Genomic DNA, 26,567 nt, shown 5'->3' with positions numbered 1-26,567 from the left:
ATTCAAATGTAAATTGTACGCGAGAGTCTCGAAGCATATCAATGAGGTGCCGAGGCAGGTTTACCCTCACTGAGTTGCTGATATTGTCCCTCCTGGTAAACCTATAAATATCTTTCACTGTCACACCAACAGTAGACAGAGAGGTGTTGTACTAATCCTGAACAATTAATCATCAAAGCAGTGCCAAACTGTCAAAGCAGGCTCCATCACAAGTGCAGAGGTGAAATTAGGTTTTTCTTTCGGTGTGAGACATAAACAGGAAAACAAAATGTTAGGCATGCAGGACCTGTCTGTGATTTTTGATTCTGACGAGCTAATTAGTCAAAGTGAAGTGAAACAAGCATGTTTGTATGATCTTTCATGTGGAGAGACATTATGTCCACTTTATGTTATGTACTGCTGTGTAAATCTCTGTCGCCATCTAGTGGATAAGGTTGTGAACAGTTTTGTGGGCATACTATTAGGAGAAAGAGGCATTTTACATATCCACACTGCATACTTATTATATACAGTGTACTGCATACTGATCATCATAGTATGGTGTTTTAGCAGTTGGCATAGTAACGGCATTATCATTATTGCAACAGGAAATTACAATTCTTTTCCAGTGTGAACACACACAAACCTGCTAAAACTAAGTGTGCAGTAGAATCCCTTTCTTTAACCATATTAACTGGAAAATCCAATTACCCGCTTTTCCATAAAAAGGAAAAAGTCAGTATTAGCTATGTTCCGTTGAAACAGCTCTATTAGCACTGCAAGTTTTTCTTATTTTTACAAGTGCATATCTAATAGCTCCATTTATTTAGAATAAATAAGTAATAATAACATGTGGATATAATGCTTTTTTTTTTCTTTCTCCATGTTGTAAGGCGACCTTGAGTGCCTTGAAAGGCGCCCTATTAAATAAAATTAATTATTATTATTATTTTATAAGCACTACTGCTCAAAAGTTTGGGGTCGCTTAGAAATGTCTTTATTTTTTTAAAGAAAAGCTAATTTTTTTAAAATTAATTAACATTTCATTGATCAGTCAAGACATTGTTAATGTGGTAGATGACTATTAAAGCTGGAAAAGGCTGATTTTCTTATGAAATATCTATTATATATTGTCAGCAACCATCACTCCTGTGTTCCAGTGGCACATTGTGTTAATCCACGTTTATAGTGTTGAAATTAAATTGATCATTAAAACACCTGTGCATTATAAGAAGCTTATGATTTGAGAAGCAATAAAATGATCCTTCCTCAGGCTAGTTGAGTATCTAGAGGTAAAGTTGGAGATTTGACCAGGTTTAAATTATTATTTCTACCCTTGTCAATATCTTTACTATATTTTTGATTCATTTTGTAGCTCATTTCCTAAATAAAACAGTTTGTTTTCATGGAAAATACCACAGACATGTTCTGGGTGCCCCCAAACATTTGAGCGCTAGTGTATATATATATCTATATACATGTTACTTGTCCCAGTAAATATCAATACCTTCATTAAGTTACCAAGATTGTTTCTTTAATGAAGTTCACAAGTTAAGTTATTCACATAACTTTTTTTGTGTATAATGCCATACCTTTGCCAGAAACGACTTCATCCTCGGTCCGCCAACGAAATCCAAACTGTTGAGCACACATTTAAAAAGACAGAACATAAAGTACAGCTTTAAGTGTGTGTTTAGCATGTGGCTAAAACACAATGTAAACATCATCAGTTCAAACAAATCAGAAACCTGTCATAACTCAGTATTATCCCTGTATCTGAATAATCATTAGATCATTTGTTTCAGTGGAAAAATGTAACTGCTATAACACACAATTTCATGTAAATATTGTTTATAAATATATCTGTCATGTTTTGTTGTGGAAGGATATATGGCCTACTTCTACCACTTTACTGTAAATGTAATTTGACAGGTATGCATGAATGAAGAGATGATTATTAGAAATTAGTATTTTTTTTGCCAGTGCCTTCACATAGCTGTCAGAGCACTCTGTCTGTGATTCATCTGCATGCTGTCATACCTCATTTACACAACGGATCAAAATTTGACTAAACTTGTTGGAATGATGTAACTCAGCAGTGCATTTGCAATCATTAACAAATATGAGTAATTTATGAGGAAATCTGGATTCATGTAGCAAGTTCTGAGTCAACTGAGCTGATAGGGTGTTTGATAATTATCAGTCAATTGGGGTGTTGTGGATTATATCAGTATGTGCTCTGTCAGAAATTTGTCAACTTCATAACAGTCACACTTGAAAGATATTTGAGCACAGAGTCATTTAACCAAGCAGTGCAGCTATGGAGCCATAAGGACACTGCCCTTGGGTTTAACATATTGTCAGTTTTAAAGCCTGGCCTCAGACCAGAATGGCCCATTGGACACTAGAGGCAGAGCACGGCGCCAAAACACATCACACCCTGAACATTTATCTCAAACAGACCAGTGGTGGTGAAGATTAGTCTGAGTTATGAAATTTTAACCTCTGCTCATGGCACCACCAGTGGGACAATTAGTGTCATTTTGGAGCGCAGTGCAAAAATTAATCGCCTTGCCAAGTCCTGGCAGCAGTGTCTGGGATGGCTGAGGTGTCTGCACTCATTGTATTGTTTTCTTTCTCTACATCCTGTGGGTGTGGTAACTTCTGTTTCACCTTATGTGAACTTGTGCTTTACTTTAGCCTTTTTCCTCAGCTGCTGCTGCTGCAACAGACACATTTTATCTGGGGGATTAATTGAAACCAAAGCTAATTTGAAAAACAGGTGCAAGAACATAAAAGATTTTTCTGCTTTGTGTCGAGAGGTATTTTTTTCCATTACTTAACACTGTATCTTAATTAACAGCAGCCTCCGAACAGAGCACAGCATTCGCATGTGATCATTTTAATTCGGTCATAACAACACAGCACAGAAACTGTCTTTTTAATTTAGCATTTTACTGGTACGACACTTTCAACATGTTTAGCAGTTGTATTCAAAAAAGTCAGTTTAGTGTATGTGCTGTCACATTGTTTGACATTTCTAAAAAATCTCTGAACTGCAGAAGTTTAAAAAGGCGAGTTTAAAAATTATGTTTTCTTTTTTAACGCAGAAAACCCCCGGCAAAATTACACCATTTATCAAGGCCAGAAACTGAAAAAACAGAAATTATCACTGAAGTTTCACAGCCCCCGAACAACTCTTGTTGTTTATCGAAAATTTGTTTTAGATTTTGTCTCATTTTTTTTACATTTCACTTAAGATAACCCACAGATCCTGTAAAAAACATTAAATTATGGGCTTCTCATCACAACTAGGAAGCCACAAATGACTCAGCTGAGACCAGAGTAAAAAAAACACCCTAAAACTGCTAGGAGGTTTAAAAGTTTAACCTGTTTAATAAAACACTCAATAAATCATTTAACTTATTCAACCCACCTTGTTTTCTTTGTATCTGCTGAGGTCAGCTATGCAGTACTCTTTAAACAGCTTGTCGTAATACTTCTTGGCAAGTTCTTTTTCCCTGAACAGAATAATAATAAATAAACAAAACAATAATCAAAGCACACTGAATATTAAAGCAGCAGTTTGATCATGCGTGATCACCATGTCATGTCCTCCTCGTCCTCGTCTCTCCAGAGGAAGCGATGATTCTCACGCAGCACATCAGAATCGGTTTTGTCTTTGGCTCTGAGGGCAAAAGAAAAGATTTAATGAAAGACAGATAAGGAGACAATTACTACTGGTATAATTTGCAATTAAAACTTTTGTTGGAACAAAACAATGCACAACAAATGGTCTATTATTGTTAACATATTCTCATTAGTTTTAGTTTAGAGTGACATCGTGATGACTGACTGTCAAGTGTGACTGTGAGACACGATACTTACGAAGAGCGTCTGAAGTCGGCCATCTGTCCTCCATAATAAAGTATGTAGTCACCAACAAACTTCTTATGTCGCTCAAACTGGAGACTGCTTAAGGTCATTCTCACTTTGAATGTTAATTACTGCACACACACACACACACACACACACACACACACACACAGACAGACAGACAGACAGACAGACAGACAGACAGACAGACAGACAGACAGACAGACAGACAGACAGACAGACAGACAGACAGAAAGGGAAATTTCCCACATTCCTTAGTCTTAAATGAAGGCAACTAAGCACTTGACCAACATGAAATTATCATATTACTATTATTGTCAGTAGGTTTATTCGTCTGTGTGATCATTTCACACAGAAATCATTAAAAATGACTAATTATAAATAATAAAAGGATACAGCATTCAGTGATATCAGGTGGGCTCTTCTGTTCCTGGCTTCCTCTCTGAAAATCAGGTGAAAATAGTTATCTAAAAGATCATGTTGACTGCCTGACTGACTATTTTGTTGTTTTTATTAAATTATGGGTTGAATAATGACAGTGTGTGACACTGCCCATGATAGAAGTGTTAATAACTGTATTATGGAGCCGGCAGAGAAAAAGCAAAGCGCTTGATTTGTCTCTGGATTAGCAAAGTATAATTGAGCCTTTGATGAGAAGCATTAAAAGTCCCCCATTTTTTGAAACAGATCGAAAGTGAGAACAATCGGAAAACTATTCCAAAAAAAAAGGAGTTATGGTCCCATTTAGTTTTAATAGAAGCATTAATTAACAAAAACTTACTTTCCGCTGGCAAGTAATGTAATAAAAAATTAATTCAACTTTGGCAGTAATAAAACATGAAAATGCAGACAAAGTCCAAGTACAATTTCAATTTGATTGAATGATTTAATTTTAATATTAACAATTCTTATATATTATCAGAAGGGACATTTACTTTGACACTTGTTCATCAATGAGATGTTTCCAGACCTTAAATGCAATCAGAGTCTGAATAATTATGTCAATGTGATACTTCTCAATAAGAAATTCCATTAATTGCTTTGATTTTGTGGGATGGAAAAAACTTAAATGATTTTGGCATAAGGATGCAAAATTATAAAATAATAAAGTAAAGGTAAAGGGGTCGAAATGCATTGCATTACACTGCAATTGAACTGTACCTGTCCACTTCATTAGAGTGTAAACTCCGGTGGGCCTTCTGGGAGTGCCGACCTTTCTCGAATGGCTTCTGTAAGATTTCCTTCTCTCGTTTCCTGACAAAGGTACAAAATAGTCCAGGAAGCTTGTGTTAGTGGAGGAGGCTGTCCTACCTACACCCAAACTACTGAGAAAAAGTAAAGATGGTAGGAGAAGCACACATATATATTATAGCCATTTAATAACAAATATGACTTCTTACACAGCTAAAACCAAGTTTAGCTTTTGGTCAGCACAGAATAACTACCGGTGGTGGAAAAAGTATTCAGATATTTTACTTAAGTTGAAGTATTAATACCACACTGCAGAATTACTCCACTACAAGTAAAAGTCCTGCATTCAAAACTTACTCAAGTAAAAGTACAAAAGTATCAAATTGTACTTAAAGTGTCAAAAGTAAAAGTACTCATTATGCAGAACATTCCAATTATTGGGTTATTATTATTGATGCAGTGTTAACTACTTAATATACTGTTATGAGATTGAATGTATAAAAATGCTTAATTACTTTAAATTGATCATGTTTTTATGTTGAATCTCGAACTGAAAAGTAACTTAAGCTGGCAGCTAAATCTAGTGGGGAAAAAAAGTACAATATTTGCCTCAAAATGTAGTGGAGTAGAAGTATAAAGTCACATAAAATGGAAATAGTAAAGCACACATACCTTAATATTGTACTTAAGCACAGTACTTAAGTAAATGTACATAGTTACATTCCACCACTGATAATAACCCCATGAATTAAAAAGAGCAACATTCCCTGTGTAAGTCAACAGTCTGCATCTTACCTTTTAATGCCTCTCTGTGAAGACTCCTCCTGCCCATCATCATCACTGAAGTCGGAGTCATAGCCGCCACTTCCGTGCACCTGAGAAAACACGGGAACGAATTTAAGCGAAACCCCATCAGACCCGTATTATTTAGGGCTTTGTTACAGACGTTTAGTCCTGCTTCTGTAAAATCATTTGAGACAGGCTTCATGATGAAGGGTAAGTACATACATTGGACCAAACGTACAGCTAAAGTGTGGTAAAATGTTCTGCTTAAAGCGTAACTGTAGCCAGGAATCAAAAGAGTAACGTTAGCAGGTAATAGAGTAGTAACAGCCCTGTGGGCAACTAGCTAACTTATATTTAGCATAATGTTTCATGCTAACTGGCTAGTACCAAACAAATAAAACGCTAAATGTTCTTCCATACGTTAAGCATGAAAAAATAGACTTTCGGTTTTAAAATATGTGTTACCTTCACAAGACTATCCATAAGTCTCCTCACATTAGTCTCCAGCAGTTGCTTGCTAATGTTTACAAAATGAAAAGGGCGTCGCTGTGTGATGCCGCAGCACAGCGAATCGCGGAATGATGACGTATACGGGTAACATCATAAATTATTCAGAAAAGACCTGCTGAGAGAAGATTAAAATAAGTCTCCGTATCCTTTAACATAAATATTAATACAAGTCGCCGGGGAGACTTTGTGATTTTAAATAAGATGCTAAAAATTGCATGCTTTAGATCTCCAGGCGAGGCTTTGTCTCTGTCACCGTGTGAGTGCAAAGTCCTGTGCAATTATCCATCATGGAAATATATGTATAAATAAACGGTGTATGACTATTTTACCCAATTTTCCTTTTTTACTTGTTTATAGCATATACCTATTTGACTTGTATTTCTGTCTTGGTTTTTTTCTGAGAGTATTTTCTTTGTATTTTGGGGTTGTTTTCATCACAGTGTATTTTGTCCTATTTTGTGTTGTTTTTGTCTTGGTATATAATTTTGCATAGTTTACTTTTTTTAATCTAAGTGCATTTTTTGTATTTTGTGTTATTGTGTCATTTATCTTTGTATATTTTTGTGCTGTTTATTATTATTATTATTATTATTATTATTATCAATAATAATAATAATAATAATAATACATTTTATTTGTAAAGCACTTTTCATACAGAAATCTCAAAGTGCTACAGAAACCAGAAACAAAAAACAAAAAAAAAGACTAAGAGAAAACTCATTCACTTGGCTTGTAACCTAATCATTCAATTCATATTTATCTTTAATGGTATCATGGTTTTCATTCATCCACCCTATATGTATCGTCATTCATCCAGGGCAAACCATCATCACAAAACATCGTCCCATGAATAATTTATTGTGGGGGGGGTGGAAACAGTACACAGAGACTTTTATTTTGGAACAAATGGCCTAATTACACTGATTAAGTGGCAGTCCGGTGATCATATCATTCATTTCCGCTGAGGGACACTACAGAGAGGATGTATGTAGGCGTTCGAATTGCAGATGGAATATAAAAAGGGTATTATGCTGTTTTAATGTTTCTGTATAATTGAGTCCCTGGGTTATTAGGGGTGGCAGGGGTCAAAATTCAACCCCAGTCTGGGAATAGAAGTCCAGTGTTTCATGGCTTTTCCACAACCCACTGAACTCAACAAAGGACTCAATGTGGGACTGAAGAAAGAGAGGATGTGAGAGAAAAATGCCACAAAGTGTATGAATGACTCTCATCATTTGTTGTCTTTAGAAAAGTAGAAATATTTATGAACTGTGTTATCCTTTGGCTCATTTATGTTATTCCATGGTATACAGGAGTATCATAAATTAATTATGTGTTAAAAAATAATGTATTAAATGAATGTTACATCACAATTTATTTTTATTTTTTATGTTTTACTGCAGGAGTTAACATAATTTAAATTTGTTTACATATGAAGTTGTTCATACTTTTAGCATTAATGCAAAGTTTTTATATTTTATAGTGAAAAAAAGTAACAATAAAAATCAAAAGTATACCATAAGGTATTTTTAATTTTTGAATGATTTAGACATTATAAATACATAAAAATAATAATATATAACAATAATATTATTGTTATTATATCATTATCACACAATATCACTTTTTCTGGGTCATTTTTAATTGCAACCAGCTCATCTTTTTTTTTTCACAGTAAATGTCATTATTATGCCAAAAGCAGGGGATAAAAGCTGCAGCATGTGAATGAGCGAGGCAGGTGCATTTGCACAGCGCCTCATGAATAGCCGCGTCCCATTAAGCATGCACGGCTCTGAAGCGCGCATAAATAATAGCTGGCACTGCTTATAAAAAAAGCGCACCTTGGGGCCTCCCCCCCTCCTCCCTCCCTCTTTCTCTTCTCCATCTCTCTCTTTCTTCCCTTCTCCCTCACGGGAATTTATGCTTTTATTTTGTTTCCCTTTCATGTCTGGGTCAACAAGACAACTTATTTGTACGCAGCAGAGTGATAAAAACCACATTTTTAGCAGCATTTTTCTGGATAATTTCAGAATATTCCTTTTCATTACAAAAAAAACTGTTCTCATGTCCTGCATTTGTAATCCTTCGCCTTGCAGAACGAATCCGCTGGACTGGTGCCTTCCTATTGAGACGCAAGAAGCATAGACACAAGCCTGCATCTGAGCGCCACAACACCAGCTGCTATCATTAAAAAACAACACGGACACACTTTTGAATCCGGTGGGTTACAAATCGTGGAGGATTTTTCCGAGAAGTTGCATGTGTAGGAGTACACTCGACCGGGACAGAAGGAATGGGACACCCGGGCAGAGGATGGACGCTCCTGGTTTGGGTCGCCGCTGTCAGCCTGGTGCTCGCAGACGGACGGAGAGTGAGGCAGCCCAGATGCCCCGCTGGATGTACCTGCACCAAGGACAATGCCCTGTGTGAGAATGTCCGATCCGTGCCTCACACTTTCCCAGCGGACGTCGTGTCACTGTAAGTAGTCCCGTATCACCCAATACACTCTTGATTGTATTGTTCAGATTGTGAATTGTCAGAAAAGCTTAACCGGATGTCATGTTTTACGTTTTCATATCCATTCAGATCTTTTGTCAAGTCTGGTTTTAATGAAATAGTAGGAGGAAGCTTTGTTCACACCCCTGCCCTGCAACTACTGTGAGTACTATCTATCTATCTATCTATCTATCTATCTATCTATCTATCTATCTATCTATCTACAGACCACCATTGTTTTCATCACTTTATTGTCCATTTTAATGCCTGGTACAACTAAAGGTACATTTGTTTGGACAAATATAATGATAACAACAAAAATAGCTCATAAGAGTTTAATTTAAGAGCTGATATCTAGCCATTTTCCATGGTTTTCTTGCTAATGATTTTGGTTATTAACAAGAAAAACATGGGAAATGGCTAGATATCAGCTCTTAAAATAAACTCTTATGAGCTATTTTTGTTGTTATCATTACATTGTTCACACCCCTGCCCTGCAACAACTGTGAGTACTATCTATCTATCTATCTATCTATCTATCTATCTATCTATCTATCTATCTATCTATCTATCTATCTATCTATCTATCTGCCTGCCTACCTACCTGCCTACCTACCTACCTACCTACCTATCTGTGTGGTGTAACTCCATTTTCAGTGTTTTACAGACTCAGACAATGAGAATGGGAGCACCCCAGAGGACTTCTATAGAGATTTAAAGGGGGATTCTCTGTAATGGTGTCAGGATTATGCAATAGACCACATGGCTACATCAACTAACAGCAGGGGCTGAGGAAAGAGGAGCTATGTGTGTGTTTGTTGGGGAGACATAGCCTAGAGAGGCAGGGATAAATAATGAACTAAGATAGCACTTAGAAGAATGAGGGAATACAGTAAAATCATAATTGTGGAGTTTATCTCGCCGTTTCTTTGACATATGACATCTATTATTATACGTCTTTGCAGAGTTTGAGTCTATTGGGCAATTTGTTATTGCAAAGCCACAAATTAACAGCAAGGTCAGGTTTACTGCGCTAACTTGTTTTAGTTTATTGCACATAACAGCGAGCTGTCAGCGAGCATCATTATCGTCCCAGCAAAAACATTTTTTTTGGCATCACTTCTCTCATATGCTCAGATGACACTTCAATCAGTCTGGATGTGCATGAAGGCTTGTGACCAGAAGGAGGGTATTTTAGAAAACAAATGAGCGGCCTCGTCCCCTCTGTCATTATTTACTGCCAAGGTGACCTGAAGTATCTTAACCTCCATTAGAGTACTACTTAATCAATGGAGCTTCTCTGTGGCCAACATTGTGGCTGTAATATGTCACTGTCACTGGTTTGCTGAGCGTGCATTAGGAAACAGACATGAAGAGTTTTGCTACAAAATTAAATTTCCAGTTTTTTGACATTTTAGAATTATAAGGTTTTAACTTATGGACAAACTCTTCTACTGGATTTACAGCGCTTTAAATTAAAACCATATGTCATCAAAATATGTAATGAGTACATGCAACAAGGTGCCTAGTATATTATTTTTGGACATTATTTTTATATTACTGGTTTAAAGCGTGACTCAGAAACATGTGGGAGGAGGCAACCATTCCTCTCTTTCATTAATGTCATGAAAAACATGTAGGAGTGATTCGCTATTTCTCTTTTATTCATTTCATTCATTCTTTAACCAGATACCGTGGGCAGAAATGCTGAATGAGTCCGTTGTCTGTTACAGTAACTCAATCATTCCCTCTCTTCCCTTTACTGATGTTGGTAATAATAAATCACAACTTAAACGTGTTTAAAGATGCACATTTTGTTCTTGTGCCAAAAAACATCTACAAATCTCCAGCTGACTGCTGATGTTTTCAAATTCCACCTTTGAAGAATCCTCAGGGAACTATAATAAAATCCACTAATTCCTACATTCTGTTTGTTTGTTTTTCTTCACAGACTGTTCACAGCAAATACATTCGACCTAATAGATGAGGATGCATTCCTGGGTTTACCACATTTGGAATATCTGTAAGTTTCTAATCAAGTCAGGGACACTGTGCCATGTGAAACCAAATTTTAAAAAACAAACTTATTTACTTTAACTCACACTATGATCTTCTACTAAACCTAACCAAATCATTTTGTCACCAAAACCTAACCAAACTATGTCCATTTCACAATGTTTACCACGTGTTGAAAGCTGCGACTGCAATCCAGGAGAAAATCAATTTCCCTCGAAATGTTATTGAGAATGCAGTTTTGTTGAAGCTAATTATAAAGAGACATGAAGGGTTGTAAAATTTATAAACTGCTCCCTAGTTGCATACTTTCTTTATTGTACTAAAAGGAAGTAACAGGCATACACGAATAAACATCAATCAAACAATAATCCAATTTCCAATTTGAAGCCTTTACTGTCGTGACAAGTTGAAGTTGAGCTTTCCTAGATTTATTACTTTATATTTTTATATTTTTGCAATGCATTGTGTTGCCATACATGCAGATGAACAGCACCCGGAGTTCCCCCCGCTCACCCAGCATCTAAAGTCTGCCAGATTCCCTTTAAAAATCAAGCAATTTTGGCATTCATGCTGGCATTTTAAAGCCCTCACACAGGTGTTTTCACTTATGCAGCCTGATTAAGGGAAGACATCTTGCATCTTTATCATTCTTATTTGTTCAAAAAGATTGCTGAGCTCAGGTAAAACCCATCCTTACTGTACCCAGCACTAACCAGAGCAGACGTATATAACTGGCTAGAGTAAGTGAAAACACCTGTTTGGTTGTTTTGGATCTTTTGAAGTATAATTCATACTGACATTTTTCTCGGTATGAGTGTACTGGATACACGGTGGTGAGTACACAGTGTAACATGTAATGACAGAGCTCTGGTTTATACGCACAGCTATCCTGTAAACTGCTCACAGCAACAAAGGGAGATGCTGGCAGGATTTCTGTTTTTAGTGTCACAATATATTTGATATTTGTGTGGAAATAATCTTAATACTTCTCATTCACAGATTTATCGAAAACAACAAAATCACATCAATATCCCCATTTGCTTTCCGGGGCCTGAAAACGCTGATACATCTGTAAGTATTTTGGTTCTGTGGCAGCCATGTTGGAAAACGTTCTTTCTTTCATCCTTCGTCTATACAACCTTCCTTCCTCTTTCATTCCTGCCCAAGAGAACTCGTCTCTCTGTATCTGTTCCTTCCTTCCCCTCCAGTTTTTATAATTCATTACTTTATCTCTACAGCTTATCATTAACAATCTGCGCAGCCGCTTTCACATTCACTGTTTAAATCATTTCTCTGTGGGAGAGGAGAGGTAAAAGGGGATATTAGTATTCATGCTATTCCAACATAAACTGTGCATCAATTTCCTGTTTCTCTCTATCTCTGTATCACTTTGTCACTGTCTGAAATGCAAAGGTAGGCAGAAGTGCTGCTGCCAGTGGTGATGTCCAAGGTTACTGACTGAGGGTTTAGCTGGATCAGGTTGCTGAAGGACAGATCTGGATGTCTCATTGCCATAGTGAGGCAGCAGAGCTGTTCTTCACACATATTTGGCATAAAATGTGAATGATTTTGTGACTTTAACTGTCATATGGCTTCTTTAACGGTCCCTGATGTGATCAGCAGCGCTACAGTATCCTCATGCTGTGGGGTCGATTGTGACTCTGATATGTAACAATTATACTAACTTGAATTATATAGCACCTAAACTAAAAACAGTGTTTACAAAAGTGGGCCACCCACTTAATGCCTATGTGCTGTATATGTCTTTATGGTATTTTAATGCAGGAAACAGCCAAAAAACAGTTCATAAACATTGTTTTGTAAACAGTATTCAGTATACTGGAACTGCAAAGCTTGCCAAAACTAAAGATAGGTGAGAGCGTGAGTGACCTGTAGGTCAAAACTAAATATAACTGTACTGTAACCTTACACTAAGTGACCTATAATCAGCCTCTGACAGGTCGTTCCCAACACATTTTGAGTTTATGCAGTGTGCAGGTGCAATCAAATGCTTCCATACATGTGTTCCTCATCACTTCAGACAGATAAGATAAGATAAGATAAGATAAGATAAGATAAGATAAAATATGTCTTTATTTATCCCACAGTGGGGAAATTTAGTTGTCACAGCAGCTCAAGATACAGACACAAGGATATGGAAAGAATAAAGAATATAAACAATAAGACATACACATACAGTCATGGAAAAAAATGATTAGGCCACTCTTGTTTTCTTCACTTTATTGTTCATTTTTATGCCTGGTACAACCATAGATTTCTTGATAATAACCAAAATCATTATCAAGAAAAACATGGAAAATGGCTAAATATCATCTCTTAAATTATACTCTTATGAGCTATTTTTGTTGTTATTATTATATTTGTCCAAATAAATGTACCTTAAGTTGTACCAGGCATTAGAAAGAACAAGAAATTGAAGAAAAAGAATGCTTAATTCTCATATTTTTTTTCCATGACTGTAGAAGACAAAATAAATAATATAAAAAATAAGACGTATACATACATTCAATACATACATTTCTGCTATTTAGCGTTTATATATTATTTTTTGTTTCTTTGTTTTCCTGAAAATAATTTTTACAGATTTTTTTTTACTTTACTTTTTACAGATTTTACAGATATTGCACATTGGAGAGATGAATATTTTAGCATGTTAAATAGGTTAAATAGGTTGTTGCATGTAATGGTATGAACATCAATGAATAAATATATTAAATATATGCAGAGATACACAATTTAGTATAAGTGGTATGACAAATATAATAATACAGGAAAAAATACAGAAGGCCTAATGTGGTGCGATGAATGAAAGGGTGACTTTTAACTGCCCCCCCATCATATTTGCAACTTAAGGGAATGTTTAACTGTAGAGGAAAAAACTCAAATATGAAAGGCTTCACAGGTTTATCAGCATTTATTCTTGTATGCTTTATGTAAGAGAACATATAACTCTAATACAAAGACAAAGAAACATGATTGACTGCGGATATAAGTATTTCTTTCAACATGAGTGGCTCTCTCAGAGAAAAAGAAGTTGCATAAACTGGGATGGATCAAAAGTAATATGCATCAATAGCAATTTCCCACCATTTATGCTTGAACAAAAAGTGTAACTTCACACATTGAAATTCAAGCACATCCATAAAATTGTCCCAGGCCCGACAAGAGTCTGCATTCATTTATGCCTTGAGCACTGATAGATATTATTGACAGTGACTTGTCTGATAGAAGCTGTCTGAGAGTGTGTAATAAGCTACATCAGAGGAAATGTTGCCTTGACGACTGCAGCAGCTGACACCACATTAATAAGGGCATAGTCAACACAAGAGAGAAAGTATTATCCCGCTGCTGCTGCTGAGAGAGAAAGCAGAGCCTGCATTCAGACTGAGACGTGCTGCACTATTTAAAACTTACAACTGACATTCTGAACTAATGATACAGTTTCTACGGCAACTCTAGAACTCTGGTATTTATGTTCTATACAGAGACTTGTAATGCCCTTTGTTCAGTGTAGTATTAAAGGCATAATTCAACATTTTTGGAATTACTCATATTCATTTCCTTGCCAAGATGAGAAGATCAATACCACTGTTATGTATGTACTGCGTTCAGTATGAAACTACATGCTATATCTATTTTTATTTCTATTTTTTATTCGGCAGTGGAACTAAGTATATTTACTCAAGTAGTGTATTTTAGCACAATTTTGAGATACTTGCATGTTACATCTTACTTCTACTCTCTTACATGCCAGAGGGTAATATTGTACTTTTTACTTCACTCCAGTTATTTGAAGCTTACAGTTACTAAAACGTGATAAGCTCATATATGCTCAGATATGATGCAGTATTATACTACTAATCTACCCAATCGTAGACAAAATATCTAAAATTAGCTCTTTATTGATTCATTCAAACATTAAGATGCTCTTACATGTATTCATTAGTGATAAAACAGAGTGAAACAATATTCAATAATATAACACTGTGAAAGAAGTAATTCTGTAAAATGAGTACTTTGATACTTTAATACATTCTGCTGGTACTTCTTCTGTACTTTAGAAGCATTTTATTAGTAAAAGTATAGGTTGTCTGTAAGCAGCTTATTAAGACACATATTTATGATTGGCAGTGACCTCTAGTGGCTGTAAGAATTATGACGAGACCAAAAAAAGGAAGCCGGGTGATGTAGTATAAAGAGCGATAAAGTCCACATAGGAAGTAGGATGGGGTTCATGGAGGGCTCAAACAAACACAGGACTCAGGAGTCTGGTGCTCCTCTCCTATGTGAAACCAAAAGTCAATTATTTTAGCTTACGTACGTAACTGCATCACATACTTGGTCTATGTCATGTACTCACATGCATTACAAGCATCTTTTCCTCATCCTAACCAAGTTGATCCATTTCACAATATCAACCATGTGTTTACAACTGTGACAGTCCCACATTGTTAAATAGACTGACTATATATATATATATATATATATATATATATGTTTTGAGTGTTTGGCAAACAATGTAATCTGTTGTTTCGGTATGGAAAGTTTGTTAATTTGTGAGCTTTGGAGTTTTTTGTTGGTGGCTTTATCTACAAATGCCAACTAGGATTTGCACAGAAAGTCCCATACAAGCATGAAGGGATAAAGTGCTCTGTTCCTATTTCATACCTTTACTTGTTTTAGAGGAAAGTAAACAAACTTTGAAACAAATGCATGGTCAGAGGGCATTTTAAATGTGTCACATACAGTTAATCCATTATTAAAGGGCGCAGGCGAGGGTCCTGCTGGAATCCTGTACACATTTCTCTATCCCCATCTGTTTGGAGTGTGCATTCTTGCACAAATTCAAAGCAAAATGGCCTCTCTCACTCTCTCTGGAGAACTGACTTTCAAATAAATAATGCAGTGTTCATGAATTACGCTGACATTTCTTTTCATTCACATCTCTTTCTGGTTTGGAGTTCAGTCTCTCGCTCACAAATGAAATGTCTCGATAGGGCCAGTTTTTCTTGGTTGGTTTAACCATTTGACAACTTTAGAGAAGGATATTTGCTTCTATTTCACCACTTAGACTTTCTCACAGCTGCTACCTTTTCACGCTCTGCCCCATAAATATTGTCAGGGCATTGTGATTCTGGCTTGTGCTTCCCGTACATTTGGTTGCTTGTATTTTGTTTCAATTAGTTTATTGTACTGAGGTTAAGTCAATACAGGAAGAATGAAAAGCCTAAGAAACAGTGTAATAACTCAATGTCTCTCATGTGTAGACAGACAGTCTACCTCTAACTCAATTTCTGTATGTATTATTTTTCCTCTTTGCTGATTAGGAGTCTGGCTTACAACAACCTTGAGACGCTGCCCAAGGATGTCTTCAAGGGGATGGATGCTCTCACCAAAGTGTGAGTTCAGTCTGTCTTTTGTTCGGGGGGCTTTGTTAAGATAATTAATCAGTTTCTGATTGATTGATTGATTGATTGATTGATTGATTGATTGATTGATTGATTGATTGATTGATTGATTGATTGATTGATTGGTTCTATAACTCATTTCACCTGGCTTTATGAATATTATGGCAATAAATCATCACATTCATGATTTTTTTTATGGTCAGTATTGTGATCACTATTATTTAACATCATTACTCATTGATGTTGGAAATATCATGCATTTATTGAACATTAAAATGATATATGTTTATAAGAATTTTAAATAAAATATAATTTAATCAGAATCAGAATTTCTTCAATAATCCCCAGGGGTAAAATTATTTTCATTACAGAGACTGCATTGCAAAATCTTTCCAAAGAGTAAGAAGTAGGAGATATAATAAATAAAAACTATTTCAAAAAAAGCAAGAGATGCATACTAAACAAACTAACTAATATATATATATATATATATATATATATATATATAATGTAAAATAATAGATACAATTGAAAATAAATGTGTTATAGTGCATTGCCTTGCTAAAAAACTCTTAAACATATAAATTGAACATTTTAGTTAACCTATTTAAACACACATAATCCTAATTGGAAAAAAAGGTTTGAAAAGATTGCAGAGCCACAAATTTACGTGTGACAGCATGGTTGATGGATGGTATTTATTATGAAATATCCAGCTAGGATCGTGGACCAGGGGAACTCAAATTTAGTATTTTTGGTAGGGGTGGGAAAGGATTTATGACAAATATTGAGCAGCATCATTTCTACAATTCTACAATGTCATTTAGCAGACGCTTTTATACAAAGCGAAGTACAATTGAAAGTTAATCATCTTTTGTCTTTCTTTCTTTAATACAGTAATATCATGAGGACATTGAGCTAAAAAGGAAAATAGAGGGATTTCCATACTAAACAGAGGCTGTAAAAGTAAGAAGTATGGAAACAGAGGGAACAGTGAAAAAGAAAAGAAGTCCACAGAAACAGTAAGGAAATGAGAGATTCTAGAAGAAGCCATTCCCTGCTGCAATGGAGAAAGATAAAGATCTGAAGCAGAGAAGAGGGAAGCTTAGGTCAGGATGCCAGGATGTCAGAGTAAATGGTAAACAAGTCAATTACACAGAAAAGAATTGGATTCCTGCTTTTGTCTCACAGCCACAATCTGCTTGAATAATGCAGGCTACAGTGTGTGTGTGGACTTAATACACACATCCAAGGTCAACAGCAATTCAGACGAACAGAGAGTACTCAGGAGATAGGACACTTGTTGTTGTGGCTTTCCTGGCTTGAAGCCAAAGTGCAGCCAAGGCGGGGAGAGACAGATGGTAGAACAGTGCGAAGAAACTCAACAGGGACTGGAAATGAAAAGCTTAAAATACATGCTTCAAAAGTAAATTGATGCTATGTCGGGACTTCCGGTTATAGCGTCTACCTGAGCAGTCGCAGGAATTTTAGCTCCGGCCCGCTGGTTCATATTTTGCACTTCCACTTCGCCAAATCATCACTCAACTAAACCATCCTGGTCGAAGATTTGCTTGGCTTGCTCGTGATTCCAAAATGCCAAACAAAACTAAAAACAAACCAAAGATATCAGAGGCAGTTGGCGAGGAGGATAACGCTAAAACTGATCAGCCAACACTTGATGGCGGAATGGAGGTAGAGGAAGCTGCTGTTAGCGGCCAAGCTGTTGGGGCGGACATTTTAGCTGCCGTACAATCGTTGAGGACAGACTTGTCTACTCAACTAGGTGAAGTTGTCTCATCTAACAAAGAAAAAGAGCAATCAGTGTTTTCTCCAAGAGGCTAACATCGGCCGAGGCATGCATTAGCCAAGCCGATGATGACATTTCCTCGCTAGCTAGCAAAGAAACATCCCTTCAAAATAAAGTACACACGCTCACTTTGAAGCTGGATGATCTCAAAAACCGGCATCGGAGGCCTAAAACTCCTGAACCTCCAGTGACGTCTCTACTGCCTTCTGTTGGTTTTCCCCAGAGGCACCAAGGTCCTGGATGAGCATTGAAAGATACAATACATCCCCTCTTCCACTCCATTCATATTTATACTCCGCTAAATTACATGCATTAAAGAAATCCACCAAAAATCCTTTTGTTAAAAATACAATAAAAGTATGGTTTGAGATACATAAACATAGAGGTGAAACACCAGTTCTATCCCAGTTTAAATCAATCTGGGGTAACAATGACTTTACACCCAGTAAGAGAGATATGAGCTTTAAAGATTGGGCCAATAAAGACCTTGGTAAAATCACAGACGTATTCGACAATGGCGTTCTCATGCCATTTGTAGGGTTGATCCAGAAATATGACATCCAGCCAAAACATTTTTTTTTTTATATCTGCAAATTAGAAGCTTTATATCAAAGTTACTGGATAGAGGTATTGGAGGTAATTTCCCATGTCACTGGAGTAAAGTTGATCATATGCCCCAAACTGTGCATTCTTGGAATTTTTGTCTTCTAAGTAATACTGATAAGAAAATGGTTGTCTATTGTTTGTTACAAGCAAAACACACCATAACCAAATACTGGAAATCTGTTACGAGACCAAGTCTGCAAGCCTGGTTTGAAGGACTGTCAAACTCTCTTGCACTTGAAAAACGTACATTTACGATCAAGGGCATATATTCCACCTTTGATAAAATATGGGGACGTTTTATGGCATTTCTAGAGGGGGAGAACAGTACAATTTGTTTTGATCTCTGATATGACCCCCCTTTTGCTTTTCCTTTGGTCGGTAAAGATTTTATGGGTAACAAATTCTGAGTTTTCATTTCTGGCCTTGTGTGACCACTCAATGTGTAGTCCTGTTTTAGACATGAATACTATGATAATGTCTTGCTGTGAATGTTCTATATTGTACTTGAATTATATCAAAATGCAATAAACACACATGTTTAAAAAAAAAAAAGTTGATGCTATTTCCCATGCAATCCGTTCATGCATGTAGGGATCTACGTGGCAACAGCTTGATATGTGACTGCAAGCTCAAGTGGTTGGTGGAGTGGATGCACCACACTAATGCCACCCTGGACCAGATCTACTGCAGCGGTCCCCCCATTTACCAGGGGAAGAAGCTCAATGACCTGCTGCCACACTCTTTTGACTGCATCACAGCAGGTATCATGTTCCTGAATCTGACCCCTGTTATAGAAGCATTAAAGGGATTGTTCGGATTTGATGAAGTGAGATTGAATCTATAGTTGGTAGGGGTGTGACGAGATTGAGATCTCGCGAGACTAAAATCGACGATATTTCTATTTGCGTTAAAAATCCGTCTCGCGAGATTTGTGACCTATCCAAACTTCTATTTTTGACCTATGGGGGCAGTAAAAGGAAAAGAAGAAGAGGAGGGGAAGCAGCAAGCAGCCAGAATGAGGTTGCAGGAGCGGACGGCTCGTTAAGAAGAGTCGGCACAGTCCTCCTGCAGCAGTCTCTCCCAGCTGCAGAGCCGGAGTCTGCAAATTGCTAACAGGCTAACAGTTAGCTCTGTAGCAGCACAGTTCTCGTGAACCCAATATCATGTCTCGTCTTGTGAGCTGAGTGTATCGTCACACCCCTAATAGTTGGTTTATTACATGCAGTAGTAGACAAGTATACGCTGTATTTGGGATATTTTCACCCCTTTACCTAGCCATCAGACAGCCCTTTCTGATGGGGAACTTAGGCCGTTTTATCCATCAGTGTGCTCTTGAAAGCCACCAGACTCCTTTAACAAAAGCAGTAATTATACCTTGCAGAACGCAAGGGTTGCTGGTCTACAGCTGCCTCTATCGGTTAAGGCTAATACATTCTCCGCAAGAACAGAGAAATTTGTTCTCTGCAAGAACAGAATGATGTCATTTTGTTCTTGCAGCCCTGGAAGAGAACAAATGTCTCTGTTCTTGACACATCATCTGGGCAGAACGTTTTTCTTGTGTGGTGTCCAAGAACTATTGTGTGATAGATCAGAAATTCGAATTTGAATGAGACGATGTGGGAGGACTTTATGAGAACGTCCCAGGAGTTCTGCAGTGGAGTTTCTCGTGAATTATGAAATGTCCTGGCCAGAAAGAACTTTTTTCTTTTGTCTTGGCACGTCAAGAACAAGAACAAATTTCTCTGTTCTTCTGGAGTATGTATAAGCCTTAACCGATAGTGGCAGCTGTAGACCAGCAACCCTTGCGTTCTGCAAGGTATAATTACTGCTTCAGTTTGTTTGTGTTGTGTGACTCTGGTGTTTAAAGGAGTTTGTTCGGATTCTCTAAAGCCACACAGTAGCAATAACACAATTTACTTTATCAATTGAGGCAGTGGTATACCAGCAACTCCTGAATTCTGCACATTAAAATGACTGTTCTTGTCAAAGGAGTCTAGTGGCTTTGAAGAGATCCTGCATAACAGCTTCAGGTAAAGGTAAAGCTTACGTAAAGTAATACACTGACTACGGATCTCAAAAAACTTCAAAAAATCCAAACTCTGACAATAAAGTTTATATATTTTTGCTGTATTCACCTGTTTATGGAACAATGTATCAATATGAATAGATCATTTAAAAGCTAATGGTCATAATTCATTGTTGTGTTATACTTTCAGAGTTTGCCTCTTATCAGTCCCTGAAGTTTGAGTCCATTTCAGTGGGGGCCTTCACCTTTGGGGATGACCAGTATGTTGTGTTTGCCCAACCATTTGCTGGAACGTGCAGCTTCCTGGAATGGGATCACGTCGAAATGACCTTCAGGACTTACGACACCATTGAAAGTAAGTATATAAACAAGTGAACAGCCATATTGATGTTATGGGGGCATCCTGTGCAAATGTTTCTGCTTTAAATAGCAATGTATTATTGTTATTAAGGATGTAATCATCTAGTACAGGGGTCTGCAACCTTTACTAAGAAAAGAGCCACTGTTGGCCAAAAAAGAGAAAAAATGTTGGAATGGAGTTGCAAACCTTATTCTGTGCCTTTAACTGAAAATTAAACAGCTTACTAAGTCTAAATTAGCCTAGCTACATAATTAATAGCTCATATTGAGCATTTATTAATAGGATTTTGTCAGAATGCAGCAAGTGCACAAATACAAATGAGAGGCTGGACACTGAAGTAATATCTCATCAGGTTTGGAATTAAAAGCTAGCCTATCTAGGGACATGAAGCAAATTTTATTGTGTGCTTCATAGCACAATTATGTAGCTGTAATAAGATTAATAAAGCATGTAAATAAACATAATTTTACAATTGAAGAATACAGATTGTTTTTACGTACAGAATTAATAAATTGAAGTTTTAAATGTAAAGAAATAACCGTTTCATTTCGTATAATTTGCAGGTTGCCTAACCCCTGATCTAGTATTAAGGGACTGAAAATGAAAAGCTTAAAATACATACAGGGTATTTATACTGTTTTTATGTGTCTTCTTTTTCTTGTTCAGGCACCTCCACTGTGGTCTGCAAGCCCATGGTGATTGACAACCACCTCTTTGTCATCGTGGCCCAGCTGTTTGGGGGCTCACACATTTATAAACGTGACACTTCGGCCAACAAGTTCATCAAGATCCAGGACATCGACATCCTGAAGATTCGAAAACCTAACGACATCGAGACGTTCTTGATCGACGGAGAGTCTTTCTTCGTCATCGCTGACAGCTCTAAGGTTGGCTGCTTCTCGCTTTTGCATCGATATTCAAAAGCAGGTGTTTCTGTTATAGTGTCCAGCCCTCTTTGCTTTCTACTGTGTCAGCCATTCTTTCCCCTGGTGTCCTTTTCTGCAGCATGTCGGCTCGTGTCTGCTCCTGCTGATGACCAAATGTTCCCATATGCTCTCACATATGTTTGGTTACACTACAATTTGAAGAACTTGATCTGACATTTTTTCCTCATGTAGGCCGGCTCCACAACAGTATACAAATGGAACGGCAATGGCTTCTACTCCCACCAGTCACTCCACCCCTGGTTTCGGGACACAGACGTTGAATATTTGGAGATATCCAACAAACCCCACCTGATCTTGTCCAGTAGCTCCCAGAGGCCTGTTGTCTACCAGTGGAACAGGAGTCAGAAAGAGTTTGACCGCAGGACTGACATACCGGAGATGGAGGACGTCTTCTCTGTCAAACACTTCCGGGTCAAAGGTGAGAGCTACAGCTTTGAATACAGTGTATGTATACACACAGGGGTTACTTTTGCACTTAATAAAATGACATTGTGCACAATGAAGCTCATTTCTAACCGTATAGTATCACAGTATCAGCTCCTGTGAGATAGTTTGTCCTTGGAGTAGTACTGCGTATATATAAAGTCATAGGAGTTCCATAAAAAGAAAAACTCAAAAAAGAAGAAAATACACGTAGAAATATAAGAGGATGAAATATATAAAAATACATTTTTTTGAATAAACAAACTGAAAGACAAATGGGGCAAATAATAAAAAAATAAAGGGAGAAAAATAAATAAATTACATATACACTTTTTTTAAAGATAAGCAATTTATATGTAAAAAAGAAAAGAAATCAATACATAAATATGAACTATATACAGAAATAAATAAACATATATATATATATATATATATATATACTGTAGTTTTTAATGAGATATTTTAGATTCCATTTTTACACCAAGTTTAAGTCTGACAGTCTGAGGTTCTGTCATATGATTAACTTCAGTCCAGGGTCAACATTTCCTTTGATGCGGTTAACTTTATTTAATGTAGCTGTAATTTATTACACTTAAGTTCCTCATTCCTCATAGGCCTTCAATTTGAAGATGGTAATATCACTATCCTCTGCTATAAAACCTGCCCATAAATCATTACAGTGCAATAGTCTCTGGAAGCTCATCTGTAAGTACCGCTTTGTTTAGTAGCTACAGATTATTTTGGGAACAACATGAACTGTTTATGTGAACTTTCTCCATTCCAGATCCAGATTAAGTAGCTGAATGTTTAAACTAAACAGTCCCTTGAATCTTTTCAAAGGTGAGCTGTTTATATGCTTGACAAGATTCATCGGGGACTCCAAGGTGATGCGCTGGGACGGTGCCATGTTCAAAGAGGTCCAGACATTTCCTTCCCGCGGCTCCATGGTGTTCCAGCCTGTCTCCATCGGCAACTGGCAGTACGCCATCTTGGGCAGCGATTATTCACTGACGCAGGTCTACCAATGGGACACAGAGAGGGGCCACTTTGTCCCATCTCAGGAGCTGAATATCCAGGCGCCTCGAGCATTTTCTTTGGTCACCATTGACGACCGGGTGTTCCTGCTCGCATCCAGCTTCAAAGGAAAAACTCAGATTTACGAGCACCTCATGATCGATTTGAGTAATTAAACCATTGTCAGTTTGGAACAAATTATGTACAATACCATTCAAATACTTTCTTCTGTGATTGTGTTGTCAGTCCCATTACAATCCATCAGCAATTCCCACCTACATTTAAACAAAAGGATGTCTCAAGCAGAAATTGAAACGATCAAAAGAGATATTTCAATGCAGTCCAGGACCGTTAATGAAGGAGTGGTTGAAACTCTTACATTTCTTATTATCATTAAGTTTATTTTAAGACACAATTTCCATTACAAAATATTCTCCACATGCCTGTTTGGCAACCTGCTGCAACCACTTTATTTTGATAACCTTCTTGTATTTTTATCTTGATTCGTCACTATTTTAAAATGCCTTATTCTCCATTACAAAAATTCGACTCAGAGTGCGAACTGACTATCTTTCAGGAAAAACAAGCTGTAAATCACTTTTATTTGTTTTTTCTCAACCCTGCAGGTATACTACTACAGTTATTAGACATACAGTTTATGTTTTTACAATTAAACTCCATAAAGTTTTATTTCTATTGTAGGAATTTGATAGGAAAGATTTAGGAGTTTGGTAGTGCTAAAGGTCACGCAATAATATGAAAATAGGGAAAAATTCTTGAGGCAGAGAGTCAGTAAAATCTGGGCTGGGTTGTTAAATATCTTGTACATTTTTTGGATTGTCCATTTTCAACAAGTCAAATTCTAACCCAAGTTTGATGATAGCATAACAGTAGCACCACCGTAGTTAGCAAAGTCAGGGCTAGTTTGTTATGGTAAGGCCTTGATCACACCGATACATGTCGCTAAAGGTGCAGCCTGTAGCCAAATGCATCGGGCAAAACAGTGTGGTGCACCTGTGGAGCTCTCTCACAGTCAACAGCTACAGCAACAAGCTAGCTAGCCTATTTACCAGCACATACTCACCCTTATATGCATCTCCATGCATGCTTTCGCTAGTTAGTATTTGAATAGTGGGGTGACCTTGAATTATATAATTCATCGTTGCTAAAAGGGGCTACACGGTGGTGTACTGGTTAGCACTCACAGCAAGAGGATTGCCGGTTCGCCTCCCGCCTGCGGCTCTTCTGTGTGGAGTTTGCATGTTCTCCCCGTGTCAGCGTGGGTTCTCACCGGGTACTCAGGCTTCCTCCCACAGTCCAAAAACATGCACTTAGGTTTAATTGGTGACTCTAAATTGTCCGTAGGCATAAATGAGAGCGTGATTGTCTGTATCTATATGTCAGCTCTGCGATAGTCTGGCGACCTGTCCGGGGTGTACCAATGTCAGCTGGGATAGGCTCCAGCCCCCCGCGACCCGAGTGCGGATAAGGTTAAGGATAATGAATGAATGAAATGAAATGAATCTTTGCTATATACAGCAACCTTTTTTTAATCTGCATTTATTTATAAATATTTATTTATTCATTTATCTGCATCAAAACAGGAAGGACATGGTTAAGTAGTAAAGCCAGCTTTCTGCTTGATTTGATTGGATGCTTGTGCGAAGTGTGACACTGACGAGCATTGCGACTGTTTTCTGTGCTGAGAATATTTCAATTTTTGCATCTAAAACATGCTAAACATGCAGCGCAAGACAGGAGCCAAGGCTTCTTGCAAATCGTCTCGGTGTGAGCGAGGCCTTAGAGCTGACCTAAAAATATAACAAGCTTCCAACCAAATGTGGGTAAAATTTGGACTACTTGTTACGGACTATTTACATTCTTCGGGTGCAATTTGGCAGCTCGTCAACCTGTATTCCATCAGAGTTTTGGAATTATGTAACACTTAAAGAATTGACCATAAGGAATCCACTAAACACTGTGACACACTGATACCCTTTTATGACCAGAGCCGCTTCCCGGCCACTGCCCAATTGCGACCAGTTCTTAGGTTTTCCACCGCCAAAGAGCTAGCTCCCGGCCGGGAAAACTGGTTCCACAGCGGCACCAGCTCTTTGCTGGGCTTGAACCGCGAACCGCTACGTCAGGGGCTGGGGGCAGCATTATCTGACCAACAAGACCAACTTGGCGCCATTCAGAGAGACCAACTAAAACATGTATCATTCATTTATTTGATTTGTTTAACTGCAATGTGATTGATATGGGCAAGTTAGCGTGCGAACGTTAGCAGGAGATTGCTATCGTGCGAACGTTAGCGTGTGAACGTTAGTGGGCTAGCATTTACAAAAAAGTCCAACATTAACATCCTACGTTCAGTGTTATAAGAATGTATTCTAGTGATTAAAATGAGCAGCACAGATGTGTTGTAGAGACGCGTAGTTTGTCATTGTTTTTATACTAGCCGAGAGGGCAGAGACATGTATAGATGTTAACAGTGACGTAATGACGTGGCTCTAGAGACAAAGCAAACATGTTCAGAGCTGGTACGGAAATTGAACCAACTGTGAACCAGAGGAGCACCGGCAGGGAACCGGCTCTGGTCGAAAAAAGGGTATGAGAGAAACACCTTCTCTACTGTCTACTCTCTGTCCATCAGTTAAGCAAGACTGCATGCCTGATACAGAAACTAATAGTGTCGATTCCTGATGAATGGATCACTAGAAGCGTCCCACTGTGTCACCCAGCCCTCCCTCTTTCACTGCACTCTTGCCCCTTTTCTCCCTCATTGACAAAACCATTGTTGTCTTTACTCCGCAACTAAAAAAGCCAACCACTGTGCAGCACCTGGTACCTGTGCTTTCACACGGTCCTCTTATTCTGACACAAAGGAAACAGAAGTCTGATATCAACTAACAATGTCACTGATTTGCCAAATATAATGTTTACGTTTTTATGATACTGTGTAAAGTAATTTATATGATATTGCTTTTGTATGTAGAGGGGACCACACTCAGTGTTTTATTTTTCATAGAAATAGAATTTAGCGTAGATAAGGATCACCTTCTTTAAAGCTGTGTAA

At 37.5% G+C, this 26,567-nt stretch overlaps 2 protein-coding genes across 3 annotated transcripts in view; one reads left to right on the top strand and one right to left on the bottom strand.

The window, feature by feature from the left end:
* Positions 1-6,395, bottom strand: part of fra10ac1 (FRA10A associated CGG repeat 1) — an 18,448-nt gene extending 12,053 nt beyond the window's left edge. The window contains exons 1-8 of the mRNA XM_059324489.1: positions 6,319-6,395; positions 5,863-5,942; positions 5,038-5,130; positions 4,273-4,318; positions 3,868-3,944; positions 3,584-3,667; positions 3,416-3,500; positions 1,572-1,617 (exon numbers count right to left, since the gene is read on the bottom strand). Of these exons, the coding sequence (XP_059180472.1) occupies positions 1,572-1,617; positions 3,416-3,500; positions 3,584-3,667; positions 3,868-3,944; positions 4,273-4,318; positions 5,038-5,130; positions 5,863-5,942; positions 6,319-6,336 (529 nt within the window). The 5' untranslated portion in view covers positions 6,337-6,395. The remainder of the gene's footprint in view (positions 1-1,571; positions 1,618-3,415; positions 3,501-3,583; positions 3,668-3,867; positions 3,945-4,272; positions 4,319-5,037; positions 5,131-5,862; positions 5,943-6,318) is intronic.
* lgi1b (leucine-rich, glioma inactivated 1b) lies at positions 6,008-26,567 on the top strand. Of its 2 annotated transcripts, XM_059324487.1 has the most exons (11): positions 6,008-6,063; positions 8,460-8,841; positions 8,950-9,021; positions 10,811-10,882; positions 11,875-11,946; positions 16,224-16,295; positions 19,309-19,478; positions 20,934-21,098; positions 21,771-21,991; positions 22,223-22,469; positions 23,315-26,567. In XM_059324487.1, the coding sequence occupies exons 2-11, from the start codon at positions 8,657-8,659 to the stop codon at positions 23,662-23,664; spliced, it is 1,626 nt and encodes a 541-aa protein (XP_059180470.1). In that variant the 5' UTR covers positions 6,008-6,063; positions 8,460-8,656; the 3' UTR covers positions 23,665-26,567. The 2 variants fall into 2 exon arrangements, with proteins under 2 accessions (XP_059180470.1, XP_059180469.1); XM_059324486.1 differs by lacking the exon at positions 6,008-6,063 and having other exon boundaries at positions 8,264-8,841.

Source organism: Centropristis striata, chromosome 21 (assembly GCF_030273125.1).
Source record: "Centropristis striata isolate RG_2023a ecotype Rhode Island chromosome 21, C.striata_1.0, whole genome shotgun sequence".
Lineage (NCBI taxonomy): Eukaryota > Metazoa > Chordata > Actinopteri > Perciformes > Serranidae > Centropristis > Centropristis striata.
The sequence above is the reverse complement of the archived record's forward strand: the minus strand, read 5'-3'. Positions and strand labels throughout refer to the sequence as shown.

Excerpts from the sequence above, each read along its gene's own strand:
- lgi1b (XM_059324487.1), top strand. The coding sequence starts at position 8,657 with ATGGGACACCCGGGCAGAGGATGGACGCTCCTGGTTTGGGTCGCCGCT. Across the intron at positions 11,947-16,223 it reads CTGAAAACGCTGATACATCT|GAGTCTGGCTTACAACAACC; the intron begins GTAAGTATTTTG and ends TTTGCTGATTAG. Across the intron at positions 19,479-20,933 it reads TTTTGACTGCATCACAGCAG|AGTTTGCCTCTTATCAGTCC; the intron begins GTATCATGTTCC and ends TTATACTTTCAG.